This window comes from Peromyscus eremicus, chromosome 9 (genome assembly GCF_949786415.1).
Source record: "Peromyscus eremicus chromosome 9, PerEre_H2_v1, whole genome shotgun sequence".
Lineage (NCBI taxonomy): Eukaryota > Metazoa > Chordata > Mammalia > Rodentia > Cricetidae > Peromyscus > Peromyscus eremicus.
In genome coordinates, this window is record NC_081425.1 from 98,635,981 (window position 1) to 98,658,907 (window position 22,927).

A 22,927-nucleotide genomic window follows, 5' to 3' on the forward strand; every position below is an offset into this window, starting at 1 on the left:
GATGTTGTAGGGTACACACCAGAGTGCACCCAGTCAGGACTGCAAGGCTAGGCAGATCCGCAGTCCAGGCCAATGCCTGGAGCCAATCTTCTGCCCTGGGTCCTCACTTTGGGGCCACTCCAGGTGTCCTTTCCTTGTAGAGCATCTTTGTTCTGTCTCAGCTCCCAGCCAGTGATGAACTCCTATCTGCCAGGACAGAAATGTGGAGCCAAGCAGCAACAACCAAGGAGCTGTGAGAGGAATCAGAGGCAGGAAGCAATCTAGCCCTAGGTTGCTTAGTGATCATTGCATTTCTGCAGTGCCTTGCATCATGGCTTCATCTAGGGTTCTGGGACAATAAGCATCCATACCTCTACTCAGCCCCAACCCTGCCTGGGTCGGTAGGTGTCGAGTGATCTGTCAGTGGAAGGTAACGATGACACCAGCTGTATCAGTGACACTGGCCTGGCCAGCTGAGAACTGATCCCTCTCTTGCAGGTAAGAGGGGGTGGGGAAGAAGTAGCTTTGTCTACTAATTCCATGCCCTTTGAGCCAATGTCAAACAGAGACATATGAAGCATTCAGACGCTTCTGGGATCCCTAACTGCACACTGCATCTGCTTCACCATGGACAGCCTTCCTCATGTCAGGGTACCTGGAAGACTGAGGTATTACTTTTTAAAGCGCCTTGTGGAGGAAAAAAAACACTTCCCTCCTATCTGTTTTGGATTCAAGAAAGAGAACAAAATGGAATCAGTAGAGGCACAGTAGGGGTTGTTATCCCAAAGTTCAAGGCCATAAAGCTGACATAATGCCTGCTTTCTCTAGAGCAAACTCTTCAGCTTTGTGCATGGGCTTAGTGACAGGCGTTTGGTGGTTGTGGTGGTTGATACCTTTGTTGTCATGTCCTTATTACCACAAAGCAAAACGGCCTTTGTGCCTTAATAGAAGTGTCCCGGCTTCTGCTTTGAGGGAGCCACCTCTGTTTGGCTCAGAGGGTGGGTAGCAGTTGCTGTTGCTGAGACCAGAGGCTCCCCTCTAGAGTTGCATGCAGAGCTACTCACAAGAAGAGTCGGGAAAGGCAGTGCACACCTAGAGCTATCCGGCCAGAGTTCAAAGTTGGCATCCTGTGGGTAGTTTAAGGCTGCAACCCTATCGGGGAAAACAGGCAGACAAGTAGGATTTGGCACCGTAAACCGGTTGTTTTGGTGGCATTTCTGTCACCCCTTTCCTGAGGATTGAAGGTAGATCCGGCAACCAAGAGTGATAGAAGGGACTAGGGAGTGTGAAATCAGTCTCCCTGTGCAAGATCGGAAACGAAGTAAGTAGGACAAAGCAGACTCTCACCAGCTAAGCCCACAGGGTCAAAAAGGCAGCCTCCTCTCACACCAGTCCCTTTGTCCCAGTGTGACTCAGAGCTGAAAGCCTCCATACAGGAACTCCTACTGGGACAAACTGTGGCCTTGACCAGGCTCCTTCCTACACTTCCTTCCTCACTACAGCTTCTACCGACTGACCCCACTGGAGCCCTCGCTCCCCTGGGTGCCTGGAAGCCATCTTCCCCAGCGTAGCCCTGCCTCTGATGTGGTTATTGTTTGTCCTCCTCATTGTGTGTGCTGGTTAGTTTTTGTCAACTCGACACAAGCTGGAGTCACCTGGAAATAGGAACGCTCAACTGAGGAACTGCCTCCATCAGACAAGGCTGTGGGCATGTATGTAGGTGCATTTTCTTGAGTGCTGATTGCTGTGGGAGGGCCCAGCCTACTGTGCCATTCCTAGGCAGATGGGCCTGAAGAAAGGCGGAAGAAGCAAATCACCGTAACAGCCTTCCTGACAGATCACTGCTTCAGTCCCTGCCTTGGCTTCCCTTGGTGATAGAGTGTAAGCTGTAAAATGAAATAAACCTTCTCCTCCCTCAAGTTGGTTTTGGTCAGCGTTTGATCACAGCCATCAAAGCGAAGCAGGGCACTGGAGAACCAAAGGCAGCAAGGACATAACAGCATCCAGCCTCTCTGGGACCCCAGATTCCTACCATAGGGGATTGAGGGCAGAGAGCACACTGGTAAGAGCAGCGGAATGGGCCAGCTGTCGAAGGTCCAGAGTTCCGGTCCTTTGAAAGTGGTGGTGACCCTAAGGGTAAAAGACTAGGAGGAATGACTCCAGCTAGTGCTACAGAGGCTCGCTCTGTGGGGGAGGGGTGCTTCCTGGCAATCCTAGGTCAGTGGGGCAGGAGGCCAATTGACACCAAATCCACCCACCTGACCCAGTCGCTGGGTCAGGTTTCTGGAACACTAAGGGTCAGTTCTGCCACACTGGGCACCACCTGTGCCCGCATCCACCTGTCCTGCCACTTGGGTCCGGCCTGGCGCACCGCACCCCCTGCCGGCTGCTCTCCACCACAATCCAGGCTTGGACTCTGCGATAAGGGCGCAGGAGCATCTTCAGACAGGTTGCATTTTGTTTTTACTTTTCAGTGGCCCAAGTGGTGTGTTTCTTGTTGCACACTGACACAGTTCCTTGCAGAGCAAGTCTGTTGTGCAAGTTTCTGGAAACTACCTGGATGTCACTCAGCTGGGGAACATTATTCCTGTCACAAAGAACGATGACATCAATGGTCTAGAGGAGGGGAAACATCTAGGGCAGATAAAGTGAAAAGGCAAAAGCATGGGATACTGTCCACAGTGTGGTTCATTTTTAAAATGTGTTTGAATCTCTGGGAAGTGGACTATAGGGAAGATTACACACGTAATTGTTTAGCCCAACTACTTGGTTTCTTTTTACAGAGTAGGGGTTGGTTGTTTTATGATGGGTAAGATAGTCTTATGTAACTCATAACTGAAATCAAATGTATTTCAAAAATTCCCAAAATGTGCTCCATCAACACCAACCCTGGAAAATCAAGCCCCATGAGGTTCACTGATAGAAAGAGCCCTGAGGGCAAAGCCAGGCCTCCCTACCCTGGGGACATGGAGAGGTCAGTCACCTAGGCTCTTGGTCACCTGGGCTCCAGAGCTAGAGAAAAGCTTTGAGAGTTTCTGAAAGGAAATGGTAAGAAGGAACTGTAAGAAATCTACAAAGGGACGCTGCTCCATGCCCTCTTAGACTGGATCTCATGTGTCTCATGCATCTCACACAGGCGAGAACTAGCTATGTAGTGGAGCAGGACCTTGAACTTCTGATCCTGTTTTTACCTTCCCATGTGTGGGAGTTTCTGGCAGGTGCCACCATATCCAGTTTTATTCAGCTGTGCTGGGGCTTAAAATCAGGACTTAAGCACATCCCCAGGCCCACTTTCAAAATTTAAATCAAAACATGTTATTTCTCTGAACAAAACCCAGCTACTGAAAGTCTAAACTCAAGTCCTCCAGGGCCCTCAAGATCCGAGGATCTGCACTTATGGCCCCTCCCACCAGTCTCAGGGTCACTGGATTTAGCTTGCTGACCTGGGCCAATCATTACCTGGCTGTTTAGGGAACACATCAGACCCCCCTCCTAGGGCCTCAACATTGGCTTATCAGTCTGCCTAGGATTCACTTGGCTTCTCACCAAATCCCAATGTTGCTTCATATAGATCCTCTTTTTGCAGTTCTGGAAACCAAACCCAGGGCTTTGCACTGTCTGGGCTGTGCTGCGAAACTACCTTCTTAGACCAGCTCAATTTGTTCAGTCCCTGCACTCTGATTCCTCCCACTCACTTCCTCTGCTCTTGTGTTTTTCCTTGGCATTTAACTTTGTAAACGACTATGTTGCTTATTGATTTGTTACTATGGCTTTTGTCTGTCTCTCTGATAGATTATAAGCAACCAAGGGCAGGTGCTTTCATCTGCTTTATGGGTAGAAAGACCACCACTGAGTAGTACTGGATAAACATCTATAGAAACGAGAATGAGAAGCTAGGGAGACAGTTCTGTTGTAATTATTTTTTATTCTTATTTTTATGTATGTACATTAGTGTTTTGCCTGCATGTATGTCTGTGTGAGGGGTCAGATCTTAGAGTTACAGACAGTTGTTAGCTACCATGTGGGTGCTGGGAATTGAACTGGGGTCCTCTGGAAGAGTAGCCAGAGCTCTTAACTGTTGAGCCATCTCTCCAGCCCCTGTTGTAATTTCTTAACACGCAGAAAACCCTGGGTTTGATCCTGAACACCATATACACCAGGAATAGTGGTGCACAGCTGTAATCCCAGAAACTGAGCAGCGAAGGCAGGAGGATCAAGGGTTCAGAGTCATCCTCAGCTATTAGCAATTTTGACACCAGCCTGAACTACATGGGGAGTTTTCCCCCTGAAAACAATGGGAAAAAAACATATCGAGGAAAGAACTTTCCATGTAGAATTGACCAGAGCTTGAACAAGTGTTGTGTAGTCGGTTGCTGGACACTTGGACTCAGCAATCATGGGCAGATGGGCTTCAGTAGACAGATGAATGGCCCTGACATAAGCTACTTGCCCTGGCTTCCCAGTCATCCCTGACCATATGGTCCCTGACAGGTAGTGATGGTCAGAGGACTTCATCATTCTAGCCACAGCCAAGCCTGTGACAGTGGCTACTGAAAGATTAGTGATAGAGTTCTCCTTACGTACCATCCACCTGCCCCAGCACATTCTCACTTAAAGAGTAAGAGCACACTGAGGATCTCAGTTGTATCGTCCAAGAGCTCTGTGAAAGTCAACAGTAATTTCTGTCTCATTACCACTAAAAATAATAATAAGGAACATAAGCCAGGCAACAAGGCACATGACTATAATCCCAGCACTCAGGAGGCTGAAGTGGAGAGCCAAAGCTTTAGATCAGCCTAAGTTACATAAAAGACCTTGTCTCCATGGTGGGGGGGTGGGGATGGGGCAGGAAAATCATTAGTGCCCCTGCGTGTATGTGCAGTAAATACTTAGAACATCCTATGTGAAAAGCAAATCCTGCCCGGCATAGGAACCAGGCATATAACACAAAACACTAGGAACAAATTCAACCTGTGGGGGTGGCGAAGCAAAGAAACATAGACATCTTTGATGAGAGGATACCTACCTATGCTTTAAGGTGGCCTGGGAATATGCCACATTCATTATCACCAACACCCAGTATCGGCCTGGGGAGATGGAAGTCAGTAAAATGTTTGCCTTGTAAGCATGAGGACTTGAGTTCAACCTCCCAGAATCCACATTAAAAGAAAAGAAGAAAAAAAAAAGAGGTTTGGTGGCATACATTTTTAATTCCAGTTCTAGAGAGACAGAAACAAGCAGATCCCTGAGGTTTACTGACCAGACAGCCTAGCTTACTTCGTAAGTTCCAGGCCAGTGGAACACTGTATCTTAAAACACACAAGGTGTGTGATGGGGGTGTGGGTGGGGGTGGTGGCTCACTGGGTAAAGGCATTTGTCCTCAGCCCAGACAACCTGAGTTCAATCCCAGGACCCATATGGTGGGAGGAGACAACTCTCAAAAGTTGCCCTGTGACCACCACATACACACATTTTGTAGTGTGCAGCACACACACACACACACACACACACACACAGAGAGAGAGAGAGAGAGAGAGAGAGAGAGAGAGAGAGAGAGAGAGAGAGAGAGAGAGAGAGAGTTGATGGTTCCAGCAGCAAAGCTCAGAGTTGTAGCCAATCAGACTTGCATGCGCTGCATAGCCCACAGGTCTCCCAGACGGTCCTCTTTCATGACTCAGTTTCCTCACCTATATACAGGTAAGCAGTCAAGTAATTTTTGTTCTCATTAACTGGTTACAGTGAGTCAGGCACACACAGTGACTGTGAGAGTTCAGGTCCTCTGATTCTCCACGGAGGGCCTGGCTCCTTGATATGCTGAATCAAAATAATCAAGGGCTGAGGTTACCAATTCTCTCTGCCGAGCAAGCCCTGTGTGTGCTAGAAGGGTGGTGATTCCAATACAGGTTCATCTATGAACATTAGGAAAAGTTGGCTGGTTTTTGTTGTTTTTGTTTGGTTTTGCTCGTTACTGTGGCTGATGGCCTTCAGCCTTTCTTGCAGGGCAAAGGCCTGTGTTCACTAGGGAGAGTCCGGTCCATTGCAGAGACAGAGATGCCAATTGATCACCTTGGCAACATCAAGACCCTCACTGGCTCCCCGGATTCCCATTTCCCACTATTCTTCCCAGCACTGGAAGCCTGTCAAGCATTTTCTGTTGAACCAGGAGTTAGCCCTGGGCAACCAATGTGTCCCGACCCCAGCTCCCCACCATGGCTGAATATTAGAGACCAAATTATCTTGTCATGGGTACTGAAGATAAGGGCAGGAAATGACACAAAGGAGGACCTTGGGCCTTTCCTGAAGTTGTTTCCCACAAGAAATCCTCCCAGGTCCCTGAATTCAGTCACACACATACCAGCTAGATGATAGTGGTACTTCAGGTCCTCTTCCTTTCCCTGGGGGAAGCCAGAGGTACAGTGAAAGGATCGTTCTAGGAGGCACATCACCTGCTCATAGGTGATCCTTTGTGGCTGCACCCAGCTCATGGAGTAGAAAGCCCTGGGTCCTTGATGTAGAGGTATTACTGAGCTGGCTGTCACCTTTCTACCTGATGTCTGGCAGACATGGCCACGACTGACCTGCATCCTCACTCCATAACCCACTCCTGCAGCCCCAATCCTACTCATCGGAAAGCATTAGTCCACCCCATTCTCCCTCAACTGAGGCCCTTTAGCAGCCCTATGAGGCCAGCAGACAATACTAGAGACAGCCTTTCATAGGGCTCTTCCTGGTCTCTAGTACTCACTAAAGACCAAGCAGTATTCTGGCCTTGCCTACTGCTCTTTCCTCTATAGAACAGTCACAGGTTCAATTCAGGCCCCACCAGATCCAGGTCACCCTGGCCAGAAGCGAGGCCAGGTCACCCTGGCCAGAGCGACACTTTGCCTCAGAGTGGTTGGGAATTCCAGTCAGCCTAACCCTCCAGGCCAGGTTAGGAAGCCATAATCTAGGTTCTGCTAGATACAAGCAGGAAAGAGCTACTAATGTCCTCAACCTACCTGTGATTATTTTTTTTTCCTTTTAAAAATTATGTTTATATTTGAGGAAGCAGAGGTGAATGGCGGATCCAGTACTAAACCCTAGGTCTCCCTGAGTCATGACTTGGTACCCTGTCTGTGCCCTCCCACCTCACCCCATCCCCAGCTCTTGTTCTCAGCAGTTAGTCTTTCCAGGCCCCTATACTGCAGTTGAGCTGTACCTCTCACAGCCAGTGAACCATCTGTCCCAACCTGGACACAGCTCACATCCCTGACCAGCATGTGAGGAAGCCACTCATGGCCTCTAGGCTGGATCAGAGGCTACATGAGACAAACCCCAACAGCTTGGGCCTCAAGTTCCCCACAAAGGGACTTGGGGAATCTACTTCTTCACTTCATTGAACCACAGGAGTTGAACACAGACCACCTGCATCCAATGTTTGACTCTTGCCCTTACTTTTGTGCACACAGCCAGACTTCTGCCATCCCTGAAGGAAACTGAGTTCTGAATGGTGAAAGGTGAGCCTAGCTCCTTTCTGGCCCACATTCTGTTCCTAACCAGCAAAAGATGTAGGAGGTGGAGCCTTGAAACAGGAGCCTAGGTCCTTGAGAGACAGTGGAACACAGCACTCACAAGCCTGCCCTCAAGGAGCCACTGGGACCTGTGAATACAGCAGGAAATAAACCATCTTCAAATTCACTCAAATTTTGGAGGTGTTTGTTTAGTGGCTAATCTTCTAACTCAAACCACATATGACAGTTTCCAAACTTCTGTTTCAGTCACCCGAGACCTGAGCTCCACCAGAGTATCTGACTCTGCAAACATGGTGGACACTGAATCTGTATTTTTACAAGTTGTAGAGCGACATTGAAGCGACTGGTATGGGGACCACACTGTGAGAACCATTCTTAATTCCCAGTCTTGGAATTACAGTGCTTCCTCCCACTTTGCCAAGGACAAGGTACTTTCTGACCTTTATTTACTCTAGGCTCTGTCAACACCTCTCTCCAATACCTGCTGATGCCCTTTGATCACGGATTGTGCTGGGAGTCACTGAGTCAGTGTTCCTTGTAGAGGAAATCCTGACTGTAAAGCCAGTTGCGACACTTCCCAGGTTCATGACATCCACAAATTCCGTAATCTAAATCTGCTTCCTCTTATATAAAATGAAGAAAATCAGTGCCCTCTTTCACCTGCTCCCTCAAAACCCAAGAACTGTCATGGAAGTGGGGCAGAAAGACTGTGAGAGCCAGAGGTCAGGAAGGGTCAGAGTGAGAAACAGTATCTCATGAACATGACTGGATCACTGTACTCATGAACTCATGGCAGCTGTGGTTGCCTGTGCAAGACCTACACAGAATCAAGCCAGTCAACACTCTAGCAAGGGGAAGGGGTTCACAGCACCACCCCTCACTGAAGCACTATTGACAGCTAATGGCGTCTTCCCTCCAGAGTCAGCTTTCTTTGAGGGTCTCACCTGCTAGGTAGTCCCCACACTCATGAGAATATGAGCGGCACAAATTGACCTGGTGGGTTTAAAAGAAGTGGGGAGGAGATTTAGGAGAAATTAGGAGGAATGGGGATGGATATGCTCAAAACACATTGTATGAATTATCAAGGAATTAATAAAAGTATATTCAATATGTGTCTTTGTTGGTTTTATTACATTGTAGGGAAGGAAGAGGAGTCACCAGCCAGGATCTGGGAACCCCCACATCTCAGATTGTTAGAACATTCACCACAGGTTCTATCTATTCTGTGCTACCCAAGTCCTCATGTGTCCACTGTTGCCAGGAATTTTTGTCATCTACAGAGAAAGGAGGTAAACACGCCTCAAAATGCAGCTGTGTTCAAAAAGTGATTACAACATGGGAAGTGCAATGAATCCTGAAGAATCATCATCAGGAAGAGTGCAAAGGGCCAGGCAAAAGATGTTTGAGTGTCCTGATGGGCATCAGAGAGAAGCATTAGCATCTCTGGAGGTAACTTTCAGACCAGGTGGCTTGACAGAACCACTTCTTTCTCCAAGTCAACTAACATAAACCTCCCCCCTGGATTTGGTCACTGATGGATGGATGGGATGGGGACACGTGTGAAGGTGGGGTTTGGTTGGGAGAGATGAGTTCAGTAGTTTGGGATGCAGCAGATGAGGTGTCTGCAGACATCCAGGCACCAAGTGTCATTCATGGCCTGAGCCATCCACATACACAGGACCACTGGCACCTGAACACCTTTAGGTGGGATGCCTGGGGGACACTAATCATCAGGGTTCACTTTTACCATGAATCAACAGCTCCTTTGGATAACCTGCCTGGTTCCTATTTAAAAGTGAGCTCTGCCAGATGGTTAGTTAGAGAGATATTTGGAATAAGCAAAATATTCTGGCTGTCACCAATGAAAACCTATCATTAAGGACACACCCTAACAGCTCTTTGAGTCTCTAGACTTTCACTATCTTTGAAGTATTTTACAACCATGCTGTAGAGTTACTGTAGACTTATTCTTGTAGATAGATATGCATATAATACATCCAAATGGGATTCAGTAGATTACTTTCCTACTGAAAATCCATTTTGGGATTGCTTTACTCCATAATGACTGATGCTTCATTGTTTCGCCTTTGAATTGGTTGTTAACCTTTCCACCTCTGTCCATGAATGAACTAAAATTTAAAAAAAATCTTTACATGTGCTTATCTATAGTTCTGAATCCTTAAAAAAATACTGTCCTTAGCATGGGAAGGACCATTGCCTCTAAAAGACTCACCTCAGTGCATGAAATGTAAACCCACACCTGTCAATTCACATGGCCTTAGGCAGGTGTCCATGCCTCTTCATATCTTCAGGGTGCTCAGTCCCTAAGAGGCCATTCCAATGCGTTCCATAGGGCCCACAGCTGTGCTGATTGTAACAAAATCAATCTAAATGGAGGTAACACTACAATGATTCCTCTTGCTGAAGTGGTAACTGTTTAGGACATATAGAAACATATAACCCAGGCTTCTTTACAAAGAGCACAGGGTAAAGTGGCTGGGCATGGAGAGTGAGGAGGAGGATGCAGGCCCAGCAAACGAAGCTGAGGTGGAATGACACGTGAGACTTCCCTTCCTTCTAGAAAAGCCGAATCACAACTGGTACATATGACCTGACTTTTCCTGACTCTAAGTTTTCCCTTATACTTTCACCAGATTTTCTTGGCACCCAGGAAAGCACACAGCAACCCACTCCCTGGTTTCAGTGTGCCTGGTTATTCATGGAAGTTGGTAAGAAACATGCTTTCCCACTGGCGGTGAGGAGCACATGGTCTTCTCCTGGGAACCCCAGCACTTCCCAGGGCCTGTCCTCCCTACCAAGAGGGGGATCAGATGGGGTCTCTCAACCACGCAAACATGATGACCCAGTGTTCAAAACACATCAGCTTGCACTAGGCTCCATGACACCAACATTCCAGCTCTTTTTTCTGCCCACTCTAAGTTCCTGTGCAGTGGAAGTGCTGGGGTTCCCAAGAGGAGACCAGTGTTCCTCACCTCCAGTGGGAAAAGCATGTCCTTACCACCTTCTCATTCAGCCTCAGCTCCAAAGCACCACCGCTGGTAGGGTTCTGGGGATGCAGGTGCAACTCTTTTATTTGTGCAGCTTTCTGGCAGGATCCACACCCCTGTAAGAACCAGTGCCCCCCACACTATCCTTATAGCACAGACAGCAGGCCTTGAGCTCCGAAGTCCCGCTGAGGTTCCCAGAAAACCTCAAAGTCATTCCTAAGGTGGACAGAGATGTGACCACTTCATTTCAGCTTACCTCAGAAACTCAAGCTGTGTGACATTCATCATGGATAGCTCAGCTGGTGGAAAAGTAGCTTCAGATAAACATCTCTATGTTAAATGTTAAAACCCTCCACCCACCTCATCTCACTTAATCCTTGAAACACCACAAGAGAAGGAACTACCATTCCCATTTTACAAAAAAAAGGAATGTGGCAGCTGGAGGCATTCAGGCACACACCAGCAATAAGGAGTGATCTGGCCTGGCACAGCCAGCCAGTAGAACCCACTAACCATGTGCACATCTTCCTGAAGAATTCCCTTAAAAATATTGTTTAATTCTACTAAGTTCTTTGAATAACAAGTACTGCAGTTTTTTTTCCCTTTGTGCATGATGTGTGAATATCTAGGTACAACGTGGCCATGTTCCTGTGTGTGACTGTGGATGTGGGTATGGCACAATCACATATATGGAAGTCAGAGGACAACCCCTGGTGTTGGTCCTTGACTTCCTCTGGAGAGACAGGGGCACTCTGTTGTTCTTCTACTGAACAGGCCAGACTAGTTGGCTCACAAGCTTTCTGGGATTTTCCTCTCTAGACCACACATGTCCTGGTAGGGGCAGTGGGATTACAGACATCCATGCAAATGCAGGTCCTCAACACGTACCAAAAAAGCCCCCTCTACTCACAGAATCATCTCCCCAGCCATTCTGCAATTGTTTCTTTTAATACACACGTTTACTTCCTAACATGTGGTTGAATGAGCGAGCAGTCATGGGGAGAGGATGATCTTCCCTCGACTTCACCACCACGGTGCCCCATCATGGAGGCTAGAGGCTGTCTCAAGTGGAGGGGTCCCTGCCTCAGGCTCCCACAATGGAGACACTGTGGCAGACAGAGAAAAGGAAACCAGATCCTGCTGACATCACTGAGACACTTGGATCACATCAACCCTGAAACTCACTCCACCTCTGGACTTTCCAGTTTCAGGAGCCAAAAACCCTCCGCTCATTGTTCAGGTTGGTTGAATGGGGTTTTCTGTTACCTGGGACTGTAAATATAATATCCTGAGGAGCGACATCCACTCATTTGTGGCATTCCATACAGTGGAGAACTTGGCCAAGTGAATGTACCACACATCAATACATTAAGTAAAAAGAACCACAGAAAGCTGGGGAAAAAAAAAAAAGACCCTTGTTTGGATGAAGATCCAAAGACATTTTCTGGAAGGATCCTTAAAAGTGGCTGTCTTTGAGCAACAGAAAACATACATTTCACTTTACACTCTATTTACACAGCTTTTACTTATACTTTAGAAAATGAAATTTAAAAGTTTGAGGTGACAAAAAATGATGGTCTAAGGTGATAATTTAATTTGGTAGTTATTAAGCTATGTTTTTTGAAGCCCCTGCTGGGATATGAGGTACAAAATACAGAAAAAAGCCAAGTGAAGAAATATCTGTCTCTGAGCTTTGCAGGAGTACTTGTATCCTGTTACTCTCCAAATAAAGCATCCCCCAACACTGGTAAGGGTCCCAAAAACCCAGAACAACAACATCTGCTTAAGAGCATTCTTTAATTCTTTTTTCCACAGTTACGCCTTAGCCCCAGAGTTTTGTCTTATTTATTTATTTGTTTGTTTGTTTGTCTATGTTATAGTATGTTTGTCTGCCTGTACGTATGTGTACCACATGTGTGCCTAGTGTCCTACCACATGGGTACTGGGAACCAAACCTGGGTCTTCTAGAAGAGCAACAAATGCTCTTAATTGTTAAGTCATCTTTCCTGCCCCTAGCCCCAGTTCTACAATGCTCACCTGACATTTTTCAGAGGATCATTGGAGACACCAAAAGTGACCAAAGGGACAGCCCTTTTATGTGTCGAGGATGAAGTACAGACCCTATATAAGGTCACTTCAAAAGGCTGAACCACATCCTTCTGGACATAATCAATGCAAGCATCTCAACTAAGATCATGATGGAAGGTAGGGTATTCCTACAGTTCAAGGCTGACAATGTGGTACCCATGGTCTTGAAGGACACAGAGAAATGTAATGCTGGATGGAACAAAGGCCCATCCATGGGCATACACATTCTCTACCCCCTCACCTGTCAGAGTAGAGGGATTTCAACCAGTTCTTGCACCTCTGAAGTTATGGGCCAGGAAGCCATCAAGTGGCTCCCTCTGCTGAGGAGCCCTCCAAGGACAGCAGCCCACATGCTGCCTCAGTAGCCTCCAAACTGTCTCTCTCAGAGAAGGAAGTGTCTGATCCTGCACTGCCCAGCACAGAAAAACACCCAACAGTTCAAGCAGCAGTGTCCTGTCTGGACCCATGGTCTCTGAGCACTCTGGCCTGAATGGGCAGTATTCCCAGAGCTAGATCGAGATAACTGAGAAGAGTGCTGCTTTGAGAACTTGGAAAGGAAGTTTTTCCAGTTCATGCTTCTATCTGAGGGTGGCAAAGCATGAGCCACCTAGTTTCAACTGTAGGGTGCACATGAAGGATACCCGCAATCTGTCAGGATGTGCCTTAACCACTGGGTTCCTGTATCACCCAGTCACACCTGATGCCTTGGGTCAGCTCAGTGGCTCAATTTATTACCAAAATGCTTAAAGTGTTTTGTTTTTTTTTAAATCATGATTCCAAACAAAAAATTACCCAAACAACAGCATTAATATAAAGATATATTCCATAAAAGAGTTTGGCAGGTCAAAGTGAAGCATCACACTTCCTAAAAACACAAGCATTCTTCCTCTAGTCTATAGAGAATTATTTAGAAAACTATAACATCGTCATCATCATGAACACACACCCACCAGTATCACCAGTATACACCACACTAGAATGTACACCTCGGCAAGTCACTGAAGGTAGGCACTCAACCCCTGAACGGTGAGGACACATACAAGCTAGAGAGAAGCATTAGAGGAGCCCAGCCCAAGGTGGACAGACACCAAGCATGCCTCAGGAGCATCCAGTACTTGAGACACACATCATTTTCAAGAGCAGCCCCAGAACAGCACTGACAGTGGAGACAACAGCAGAAGAATGGCATCTGGGTGGAGGAGTCACCACGGATGTTAGAAGATGACGTTGTGCTGAGCTTCACACAGCACCTGGTGTCTGTGGCTCGCAAGGGCCTGGCTGCAGAGTGTTGCCCTCCAGGGACAGCACACTTTGGGCCACTAGCTGTATGTGGTCATGAGAGGAACCCAGTTTCCAGCTAGCAATCAGGAACTTGGGCTCCCTGGAGGGCAGTGGGGAGAAAGGGTCAATCAGGATTCAAGTTCTGGTGGCAGTTTCAGTAGCACCGAGACCAGAAGACAGTGAAGCCAAGCAGGGGTGCATGGAGGGAATGTGGACTAAAGGGAGAGGCTGTCACAGCTAGTTCTCAGACATTCAGGGAACTGAAAAGGGCAGCTTGGTCCCAAACACTGGGTAAGGCTGCTGAGAAAAAAATGCTGGAGAGAAGAGGCAATGAAGCCATGGTGAAGGAACACTCTTACCCCTATAAATAAACTATTTACACGCTTTAAGAACAGGAGAGCGGGCTCTCAGCAGGGCTTAATGCTATGGAGACACAAGGCTGATCTACCCTGGGAGAGCATTGTAGGCTTGAAAGGCAGTGGCAAGGTGCTTCCCTGGGACCGGTTATGGCTGGCTCAGGCTTACTTCATGTGGACATGGCTGAGGATCCTGCACACCCGTGGCATGTTTGCACCACCACGAACCCTGTTGGCACTCAGGAACCCACTGGACCACTTATTCCTCCCCCATGCTTCTTGATCCGATGGAGCCAGAAGTTGTCCTCAACCTGCTGGTCCAACATAAATGTTCCACCCACAGAAGATAATAGTTGAGCATGTATGCACCTAAGCCTTACTGAGTGGGTAGGGGCCTGCAGACACTCTTGGGCTCCAAGAGGGCCATCAAGCCCTCCTGGCAGCCATGGGAGCCATCTGTCCTCAGAGTTACTACTCCACATGAAGACACATTCTCTGTCTCTGGGCAAACCCCTTCAGAGACGCCATGTCAAGTGTGGGCAGATGAGAAGGGGCCTTCGTCTTCAGCACCAGCAAGAAGAAACAGAGAGGTCACGTCACACTGATGCCGAAGACTGGGGTCTGGCTGTGGGTGGCTTCACTTCCATGTGTGGCTCAGCTCCACTTGCTGCCGCTGCTTCTCAGAAGTGATGACCTGCCTTCACTGCCTCGATGTCTGAGATCAGGGTCCTCGCCAGGAAGATGCCGAAGATCTGAAACCAAAGCCAAAGATCAGCGGCTTAAAACAGGGGCAGGGAGCAGTGGAACTGGTGGACTGCATGGACTCCCTCACCTACCCTATCAGTCCCTCACCTACCCTATCAGGTCAAGAGTGAAGTGAGAGCAGAGTGTGAGCAAGTTACAAAGCCTAACCCGCCCCATGGAAAATGCGCCTAGGGTAGGTGTTGTATCTCTCAAGCATGGAAGAGGTCAGACCAGGAGCCATAGACCAGAACAGGGAGCCTGCCTCCAGGGAGTGAACATGCCACACACCATAGACAGGACTCACATATCTGAGCTCTAGGTCAAACTGAAAAATAGCACCAACTGTTGAGAACCAGCCACCCCGTCACCCTGATTCCCAAGAGAACAATCTCACAGCCATGCCCCTGATGTCTCCAGACACATCCTGATCTTAGCAGACAGGAATGTTGTGAAGGAAGGGAGAGGATTTTCTACCTAAACAGACAAACACACATTTGGAGATGTGCTCGATTTTTCCCCCTTTGAAGTTCTATGCTTCATAAGTGAAGCCAGTTTCTCTGAAGTTCTCTTTCTGCCCACTTCACAAACGTTTCCTTTGCTTTTCCACAAGCTTCTCTCTAGTGGTCTTCTGCAGTCACTGGACACACAGAGTGAAGAATAAAGAGATGTGGTATGATTGCAGCCAGGTCCACCCCAGTCATCTCCTCAAGGCAGAGCCGCCTGACACATGTTCCCCACACCAACACAGCCTCCACTGTCCCACAAGTTGCTCAAAGGCTGCCAGTGCCTCTTACTCATGGGCACTACGAAAACTGACAGTGTCCCCTAAAGAACTAGATTCCTGACTTTTTCTAGATTTTCCTGTGGGCACCAGCCACCCATTCACCCCTGGGCTACCAATGTCTGTTCACATGAGAAATTTGAATAGGCACAGCTTTAAGCTGCAAAAGGCAGTAAGCCACAGGGGCCTCTGTGGTGCGGGGAAGACACCAGGAAACCCAGCCAGGGGACAGAGACAAGGAAGTTCTGAGATAATTGCTCCAGCTAATAGGAAGAGTCACCTCCCACACTAGAGCTCCTGACATCTCCTTAAATCCTGCTACCAGAAAGGAAAGATCCCAAAGAGGCGACAGTTACTGGCCATGCACTGCAATTACCCTGACCACCACACAGGCAATACCATATGAAGCCTACTGGGCCCTCCAGAAAGGGCCACAGCTGTCCCATCTGTGTGTCCTAAAGAAGGTCTCCCTTCAGGTAGCAGACTGTGGAGACAGAGGAGCCACAGCCCATCCTGGGTCCACCCTCCAACATAAATGTACAGGTGCCGCCATGCTATACATATACATGCACCTAGCCTTGGACACTATTTCCTAGGCCAGATTCCTTCACAGCAGACCATGTGTTAAGGGCCCGGTGCTTGAATTCTGGAGCATACCTGCAGCAGTGAGATGGCAATGAAGACACCAGCCACAATGTAGATGTTCCTGGGCAGCCAGCCTTCCAGAGCCTGGATGCACCCTTTCGTAAAGATGAACTCGTCCCACTTGCTCTTCAACTGCAGAAAAACAGCACAGTGGCCTCAGCCTGAGCACTCACAATCCCTGCCCTGTCCCCAGAGAACCTGGTTCTGTATGGGGCAGAGCAAAGCACAGCATGTGGATGATGGTCTTGGGGGGCTGAATAAAGACCGCAAGAGAAACCCTGCATGAGAAATACTCCAAATTCCGTCTAGGCCTCTCCCAGGGCAAGCTGCTATCCTATCATCTAGCTAACTAAATGAGTTAGTTTCTCTGAAAAGAGCCAAAGATGAACTTACTCTACATCTCCACACCTGGAGACATACAAGGGCACTACAGACCAGAGAGACGGGCCTGGGGTCAAGTCCTGGCTTAGACTTGAATTCTGGCTATTATGTCCTTACATCTAGTTAGGACATACATGTCTTTCAAGGTACAGATGAGGAGAGGGGATTCCAAGCATTCTCAGTCAGAAAAGTTGGCAGAAAAAAAGCACAGTGTCTCTTTAGCTTGTCTCCCACTGGTAAGCTTGGCTCCAGGAGACAGAGTCAGCCAGCTCCCCTTCTACCAATTCTCCTGGAAATCAGGTCCGGTGGGGACCCTGTAACAGCACACACCCCACTCTTACTACCTCATAAGTGGCAATCAGCCTGTTTCTTCCCCATCAACTCCCTCCATGTCAATACAGATTAAACATCAACTCATGTCAGGGGCATTATGGGATACATCATGCCTTCATTGCTCCCCCCAGGAAACCTCAGACTGTGACTGTATGTGAAGAGGGGAGATGGTGTCCAGGCCCGGAAGACAGGCCTAGAACAGATCCTTCCCAAGCAGCGGCAGGAGTCAACTCAGCTGACAGCTTGATCTCAGACTTCTGAGCTCCAGATTCACGAGAAAATAAATGTCAGCATTTGGGCCTCCCTGTCTTTACGTTTTGTTTTGATTGCCCCAAGTGGTGATGAGATTCTGGGGAAAGCTGGGTTCCATAGATGCCCCTCTCTAGCTTTATCTGTCTGGGACACTAAACAAAGCACCATAGTGGCCTAAAGCGACAGTAACTCTTCGTCACCACTGTAGAGCCTTGACATTCAGTGCCTGGTGCTGCGTTCTGCTTAAACAGTGTCTTCCCACTGAATTCTCACATGCTGGAAGAGGTGAAAGGCTCTTTTTTAAAGATTTATTTGTTTATGTTTATTTTACTGTGTGAGTATTCTGGCTGCATTTACGTCTTCGCACCCTGTGTATACAGTGCCTGCAGAGGCCAGAAGGCAGCATCTATCCTCTGGAACTGGAGTTATAGATGGTTGTAAGCACGACGTGTGTGCTAGGAACCAAGCCTGGGTCCTCTGAAAGAGTAACAGTGTTCTTTATCTCTAAGCCATCTCTCCAGGCCAGACTGGGCATTTTAATAAAGTCAGTAATCTCAATCATGAGGCCTCTGCCTTCACTGGGGACCAGGTTTCAGCTTGTGAATTCTGGGGGGATAAAACAATCAGCCTGTTCCTGTGAAAACTAAGGTCAATGGAAGATTCCCAAGATGCAGATCGACTGTCCTAGTGTCCATGGCTAAGAAGAGGGATTTCTACATTCCCAGACACCCCTCAGTTTCACAACAGCAGCCATCCACATCACTAAAACCTAGAAAACCGACTGCAGTGAGGGAGTGGTATGCCTTCTGGCTATCTTCTCACACCCAAGCCCTCACTCACTGTGGTCTGAAAGAAGCTCTGGATTCTGAGCTCCACCCTAGTCCAGGCATCTCCCTCTTGCTACTGCCTCCAGGTGGAAGCTGGAGCAAGTCACACACCCTGAAAGCTTTATCCTCAATTCCTGCACAACAGAAAATTGTTACACAGCCTCTGCTTCCAATTCACACTATTTCTAATGCAGTGATAGGTTTAGTGACAGAAGGGCTTTGGAGTCACGGGGCTTCAAATCTCTCTGTGATACACACACACACACACACACACACACACACACACACACACACGCACGCACGCACGCACGCACGCACGCACGCACGCATATGCAGACTCAGCTCACTTCAGGCTTAGCTGTGACCTTCTAAGTGAATCCTACTGTTTCCCTACTCCAATCTGCACTTTTGCTAAAGCAGGAGGTTAGAGCACAAGACTAAAACCTGAGAAAGAGTTCCCTAGAAGCCCGCGAAGCTTTGTGTTGGTATTCTTACCTGAATCCTGACATCATAGCCACACTGTGTGTTCACAACTTTTTGCTGTAAGAAAAGCAGAAAACTTAAGTCACTCTTGTCCTGTCAAAAACTTAGGTAGGAAACACTAGAAAAATCACAACCCAACACCAGGAAACACCTGTGGAGATTCCATCACAGCTCATACCCTGCAGTCAACTGCCAGCTCCCCTTCCAGGCTAGCCCAGGGATCAGTGAGCTGCTTCTGTGGTGGTTCAGCAGTAAATTTCATAGACACAGGCTGCAAAAGCAGGACTCGCTCTGCCTCATCAGCAAGAGCACAGACCTGGACAGCACATAAACAGTCAGGCTTGGCTCTATTTTCAGGGAACTAAGGACATTGGGATCTGAATTTCATACAAATTCTTATACATCACAAAGTATACTCTTTTTCTTCAACCATGTTTGAAGTTAGATGCAGAATATCCTCCAAAGGCTTGGTCCCCAGGCTGCTGCTATTGGGAGGTGGTAGAGACTTGAGGAGATGGAGCCTGGGGGGAAGCCCTTAGGTCTCCAGAAATGTGTCCTGGAAGGGCACAGTGGGGTTCTGTTTTGTTCTTTAGCTATGTAGACTCTTCTGCCATGGGCTCCTTGCCATCTCCACCAGGTACCACAGACCTGACAGCCACCTCCAACACTGTGAACAAGCATAACTCTTTCTCCTTAAATTCCAGGGATTAAATTTAGGGTCTCTTGCATAATAAGTATGCTCTCTACCACTGGGGCCCACAAACCTTTCCTCAGAGGGTTGGAAACAGTGATGGAAAACTGACTGCAACAACCACTGAAAAGTAAATAAATGCATCTTAGTGGGCTCACAGATCATACAAAGCAACCAGTCAAATTTCGGCCTTGGGCCACAGTTGGTCAGCCTTTGTGCCAGTAGGTACTATTAACACTCGCTACACTCACGGCACCAACACTTGCTACACTGGTGTATTTCAAAAATCCCTGGACACCTCAGACACCACTGTGCAACCTCAGCAAATAGGCCTCTCCCACACCAAGGATCCTGCCCAGGTAATAATAGAGTGAAGGCTTGCTTCTCAGAGGCTGTGGCTAGGCATCACAGGGCTGTGCAGAAGCTTGTGCAGGGCCGATCTCTACTCAAGCAAAACATAACAGTCTTTCTTCACAGGTTACCCAAAGTGCTCAATTTCCAGAACCCTGAGGACTTAGGCCTAATCTAAGAATAGAAACAGGTGAAGAAGAGGCTAGAAAATAATTAACCATGGAGCTGCTGTCCTCCACATGAGATGTGTAATCTTACAATCACCAAGAGCGTCTGGGCACAAGAGGGGGCAGCCCAGACCACACCACCTTCACAGTAACACCAGGGGGCACCACTTGAGGAAGAATGAGCTTGCCTCCTCCTTTATCCAACACAGAGCCAAGGTGCACCACTGAGAATTTCCCAGAACGTGTGCCCAGGATTTCAGAGTTGCAATGACTGGAGGCGGGGGTGGAGGGAGCCGGAGGGAACTCCATTAGTGTGTTGGAAAGCAGCAGCCTGGAAGGCTCTGGAAAAGGCAGGAGCTGCTGGGCTGCAGAAGGGACATACACTCACCGCAGGATCTGGCACACAGCAAGAAAAGGGTACTCCACATTTCTCTCGGCTGTAGCTGGCACCACTACAGTTGAAGTAGACGTTGAGGTCCCAGTCTTCAGGGCCATAGGCCCCACAGCACTGATTCTGAAACCACAAAAGCCAAGAACCACATGAGGAGGGCCAGGGTCACTCACCCAACACAAGGTGTCTCTGGATGACAGAGATAAGCATGTTCCCATCTACCACACAGAGACACCACGGCCCGTGGAGATGCTGAATAACACCAACAAAAGGTAACCCTTTAAGAAGGAAATAGCAGCCATGCCATCTCCTCTGTCTAGGTCACAGCATGCTAAGTTCCAGTCACTCCTTGACAGAGCTCACCCAAGCTACATCCCCACCGCACCCCCTTTAAAGGTGCTTTGATGTAACCCTCTCCTAATCTAGTGAAGAGGTCTTCCTCCCTGATAAATGATCATGCTGGCCCTGGTTACCCTTTTTGACTTTTTGTGTAAAACGGATGCTGAATATCTCTGACGGGGTGACTTACGACTAGGGTAAACAGCATCGGCAAAACTAGACTTCTGCCTTGACCTGGAGCCTCCGCCCCCCACTCCTCATTACATGGTGCAGCTGACAAAAAGCCCTCATCAGCCCACAAAGGTGCAGCCGGGCACACCAAGGACATGCTGTGATGGGAATGGCCCACCCACAGCAGGTCTCCTTCCTACACTTACCTTTGAGGCTGCCCTAGTGACAGCCGCCAAAACAAAGGCCAACAGGAATGTCTGCCTCCCTCACATCCTACTTTTCCAGTGAAATCCCATCTTCCCCCCACACTCCTCCACTACGTAAGACACTTTTAATGACTTAACGGCCATCTCAGGCTTCATCCAAGCCCTAGAACTACTGGATCCCTCTTTATGTTTACAAGAGAAGGAGCGGGGCATGGCAGAGCACAAACATCCCTCTAGTTTCAATAGTCAGGAGGTTGAGGCTTGTAAGCTTGAAGGTAGCCTGGGCTACACAAGATTCTGTCTCACCTGCCTCAAAAGGGACAGAGACAGAGAAGCAGCAGGCAGACAACATCCCTTAGGAAAGAGCAGGAGAAAGTGCTAGAAACCAGCAGACCACGCCACATGAGCACTAAAGAAAGAAATGGAACAGAGAAAGGGCAGCATGGCCACCCACAGGAGGCTATACCACAGGATCCTCCCAAGTCAGTGACAAGGCACGGGAGCCTCTCTGGTCATGTAAACAGGTTTTGCTGGACTCCAGACTACATGCAACAGGGTAAACAAGTTTTGGTTAGTAACAGTGGGTCAGTTATTTTTAGTGCTTTCTGGTTTCTCGTTGGAACCAAGTGTTCAATAGAAAAGACATTTTGGAAGCTGAGCTTCTGGGAGAGGAAGATCAAACAGGCCACTGTGGCAGGCAGTGGGTTCATCCCAGGGGCTGGAGCAGCCAGTGATCCACACTTCCAGGTGTAGCTGCAGGCAAAGGGAAGGGGCAGGAAGGCTGAGGGACAGAGCCTGCTCATTCAACACCCCTGGGGAAAGTTTCTGAGAGGTCACATGCCTCCATCTCAGAAGGCTTCCTCCAAAAAGGCAGTTTGCTCTTCTCAAACAGGAAGGAGAAAAGGTCCCAGAGAGGAAGGGACAGGAATAGCTCTTGCTGTGAGTCACAAGCCTAGGGGAGGAGCTCTCTCCTCTATATCCCCTCTATATCCCCAGGGCCCAAGATCCTGGTGAAGACTGGCTGAGCTGACCAGAGGTGGAGGGAACGCTCCATACCTCCCTGCCATGCTGGGCAGAGGAACCACTCTTAGGAGGGAAGGCCTCGCTCCAATCTCAGCTGCAGGGCACCCCAGAGTGACCAGAGGTGGGAAAGGGCATGCACCATCTAGCAGGAGGCCTGTCGGGCAGAGCTTACGGCTTTCTGAAGGGAGTCAATGAGGTTCTGCAGGTCAATGTCGTCCCGATAGGATCTGATGTTGCTCTCGAAGAATTCCCGGAACCGGTCCCTCACCCAGTCCTGGAACAGAAAGGCCAGCACAGCCACAGCCAGTTCCAGGAAGAAGATGAGCACGATGGCCCCACAGAACTGCATGGGCACAAGAGAGGTGGAGTTAGCCATCACCAGCCTGGCTAAGCCACGTACCCCACCAGACCCAGAACCACTGCCCGCTGCACAGCACTGCACCTCTGTAAATGGGATTCACTACTACTCATGCCCCATACAACACAGCTGGTAACTGAGATGAGCGACAACCACCATTTTCCAGGAGGCAGCCCCGATTCCCCTCCCCCCACCTTAATGAAAAGAAGCCGTGTCAGTTGCTTCCATATGGAGCCTGCACCTGGGCACTATTTGCTTCTACCCTGCACACAACCATCCTAGACACCTAATCCTTCACTTCCACTTTAGCGAAGAAAAAACTGAGATTCAGACACAGAGCTTGTCTGAGACAATGTAACTTATACAGGACATCTGAGTTCCCTGTGGGGTTCACTACCACTCTGGAGGTACCAGTGTTATCAGTACCCACTCTGCATGTGCACATGAACATGCACCTCTCTAGAAACATGGCTGTGCAGCTACAGACAGTGGGGACATACTATTGGGACCCATGCAGCCACTGGGACACAGATGAAGCTCTGCCTGCGGCCTGAAGGGTCT

The 22,927-nt window shown here is 48.5% G+C and overlaps 1 protein-coding gene across 1 annotated transcript in view; it reads right to left on the reverse strand.

Moving 5' to 3' along the window:
• Positions 1 to 13,391: 13,391 nt before the first annotated feature.
• The window catches only part of Tspan14 (tetraspanin 14), a 56,615-nt gene continuing 47,079 nt past the window's right edge, over positions 13,392 to 22,927 (reverse strand). Inside the window, exons 5-9 of the mRNA XM_059274161.1 lie at positions 22,181 to 22,351; positions 20,267 to 20,392; positions 18,682 to 18,726; positions 16,406 to 16,525; positions 13,392 to 14,975 (exon numbers count right to left, since the gene is read on the reverse strand). Coding sequence (XP_059130144.1) covers positions 14,904 to 14,975; positions 16,406 to 16,525; positions 18,682 to 18,726; positions 20,267 to 20,392; positions 22,181 to 22,351 — 534 coding nt within the window. The 3' untranslated portion in view covers positions 13,392 to 14,903. The remainder of the gene's footprint in view (positions 14,976 to 16,405; positions 16,526 to 18,681; positions 18,727 to 20,266; positions 20,393 to 22,180; positions 22,352 to 22,927) is intronic.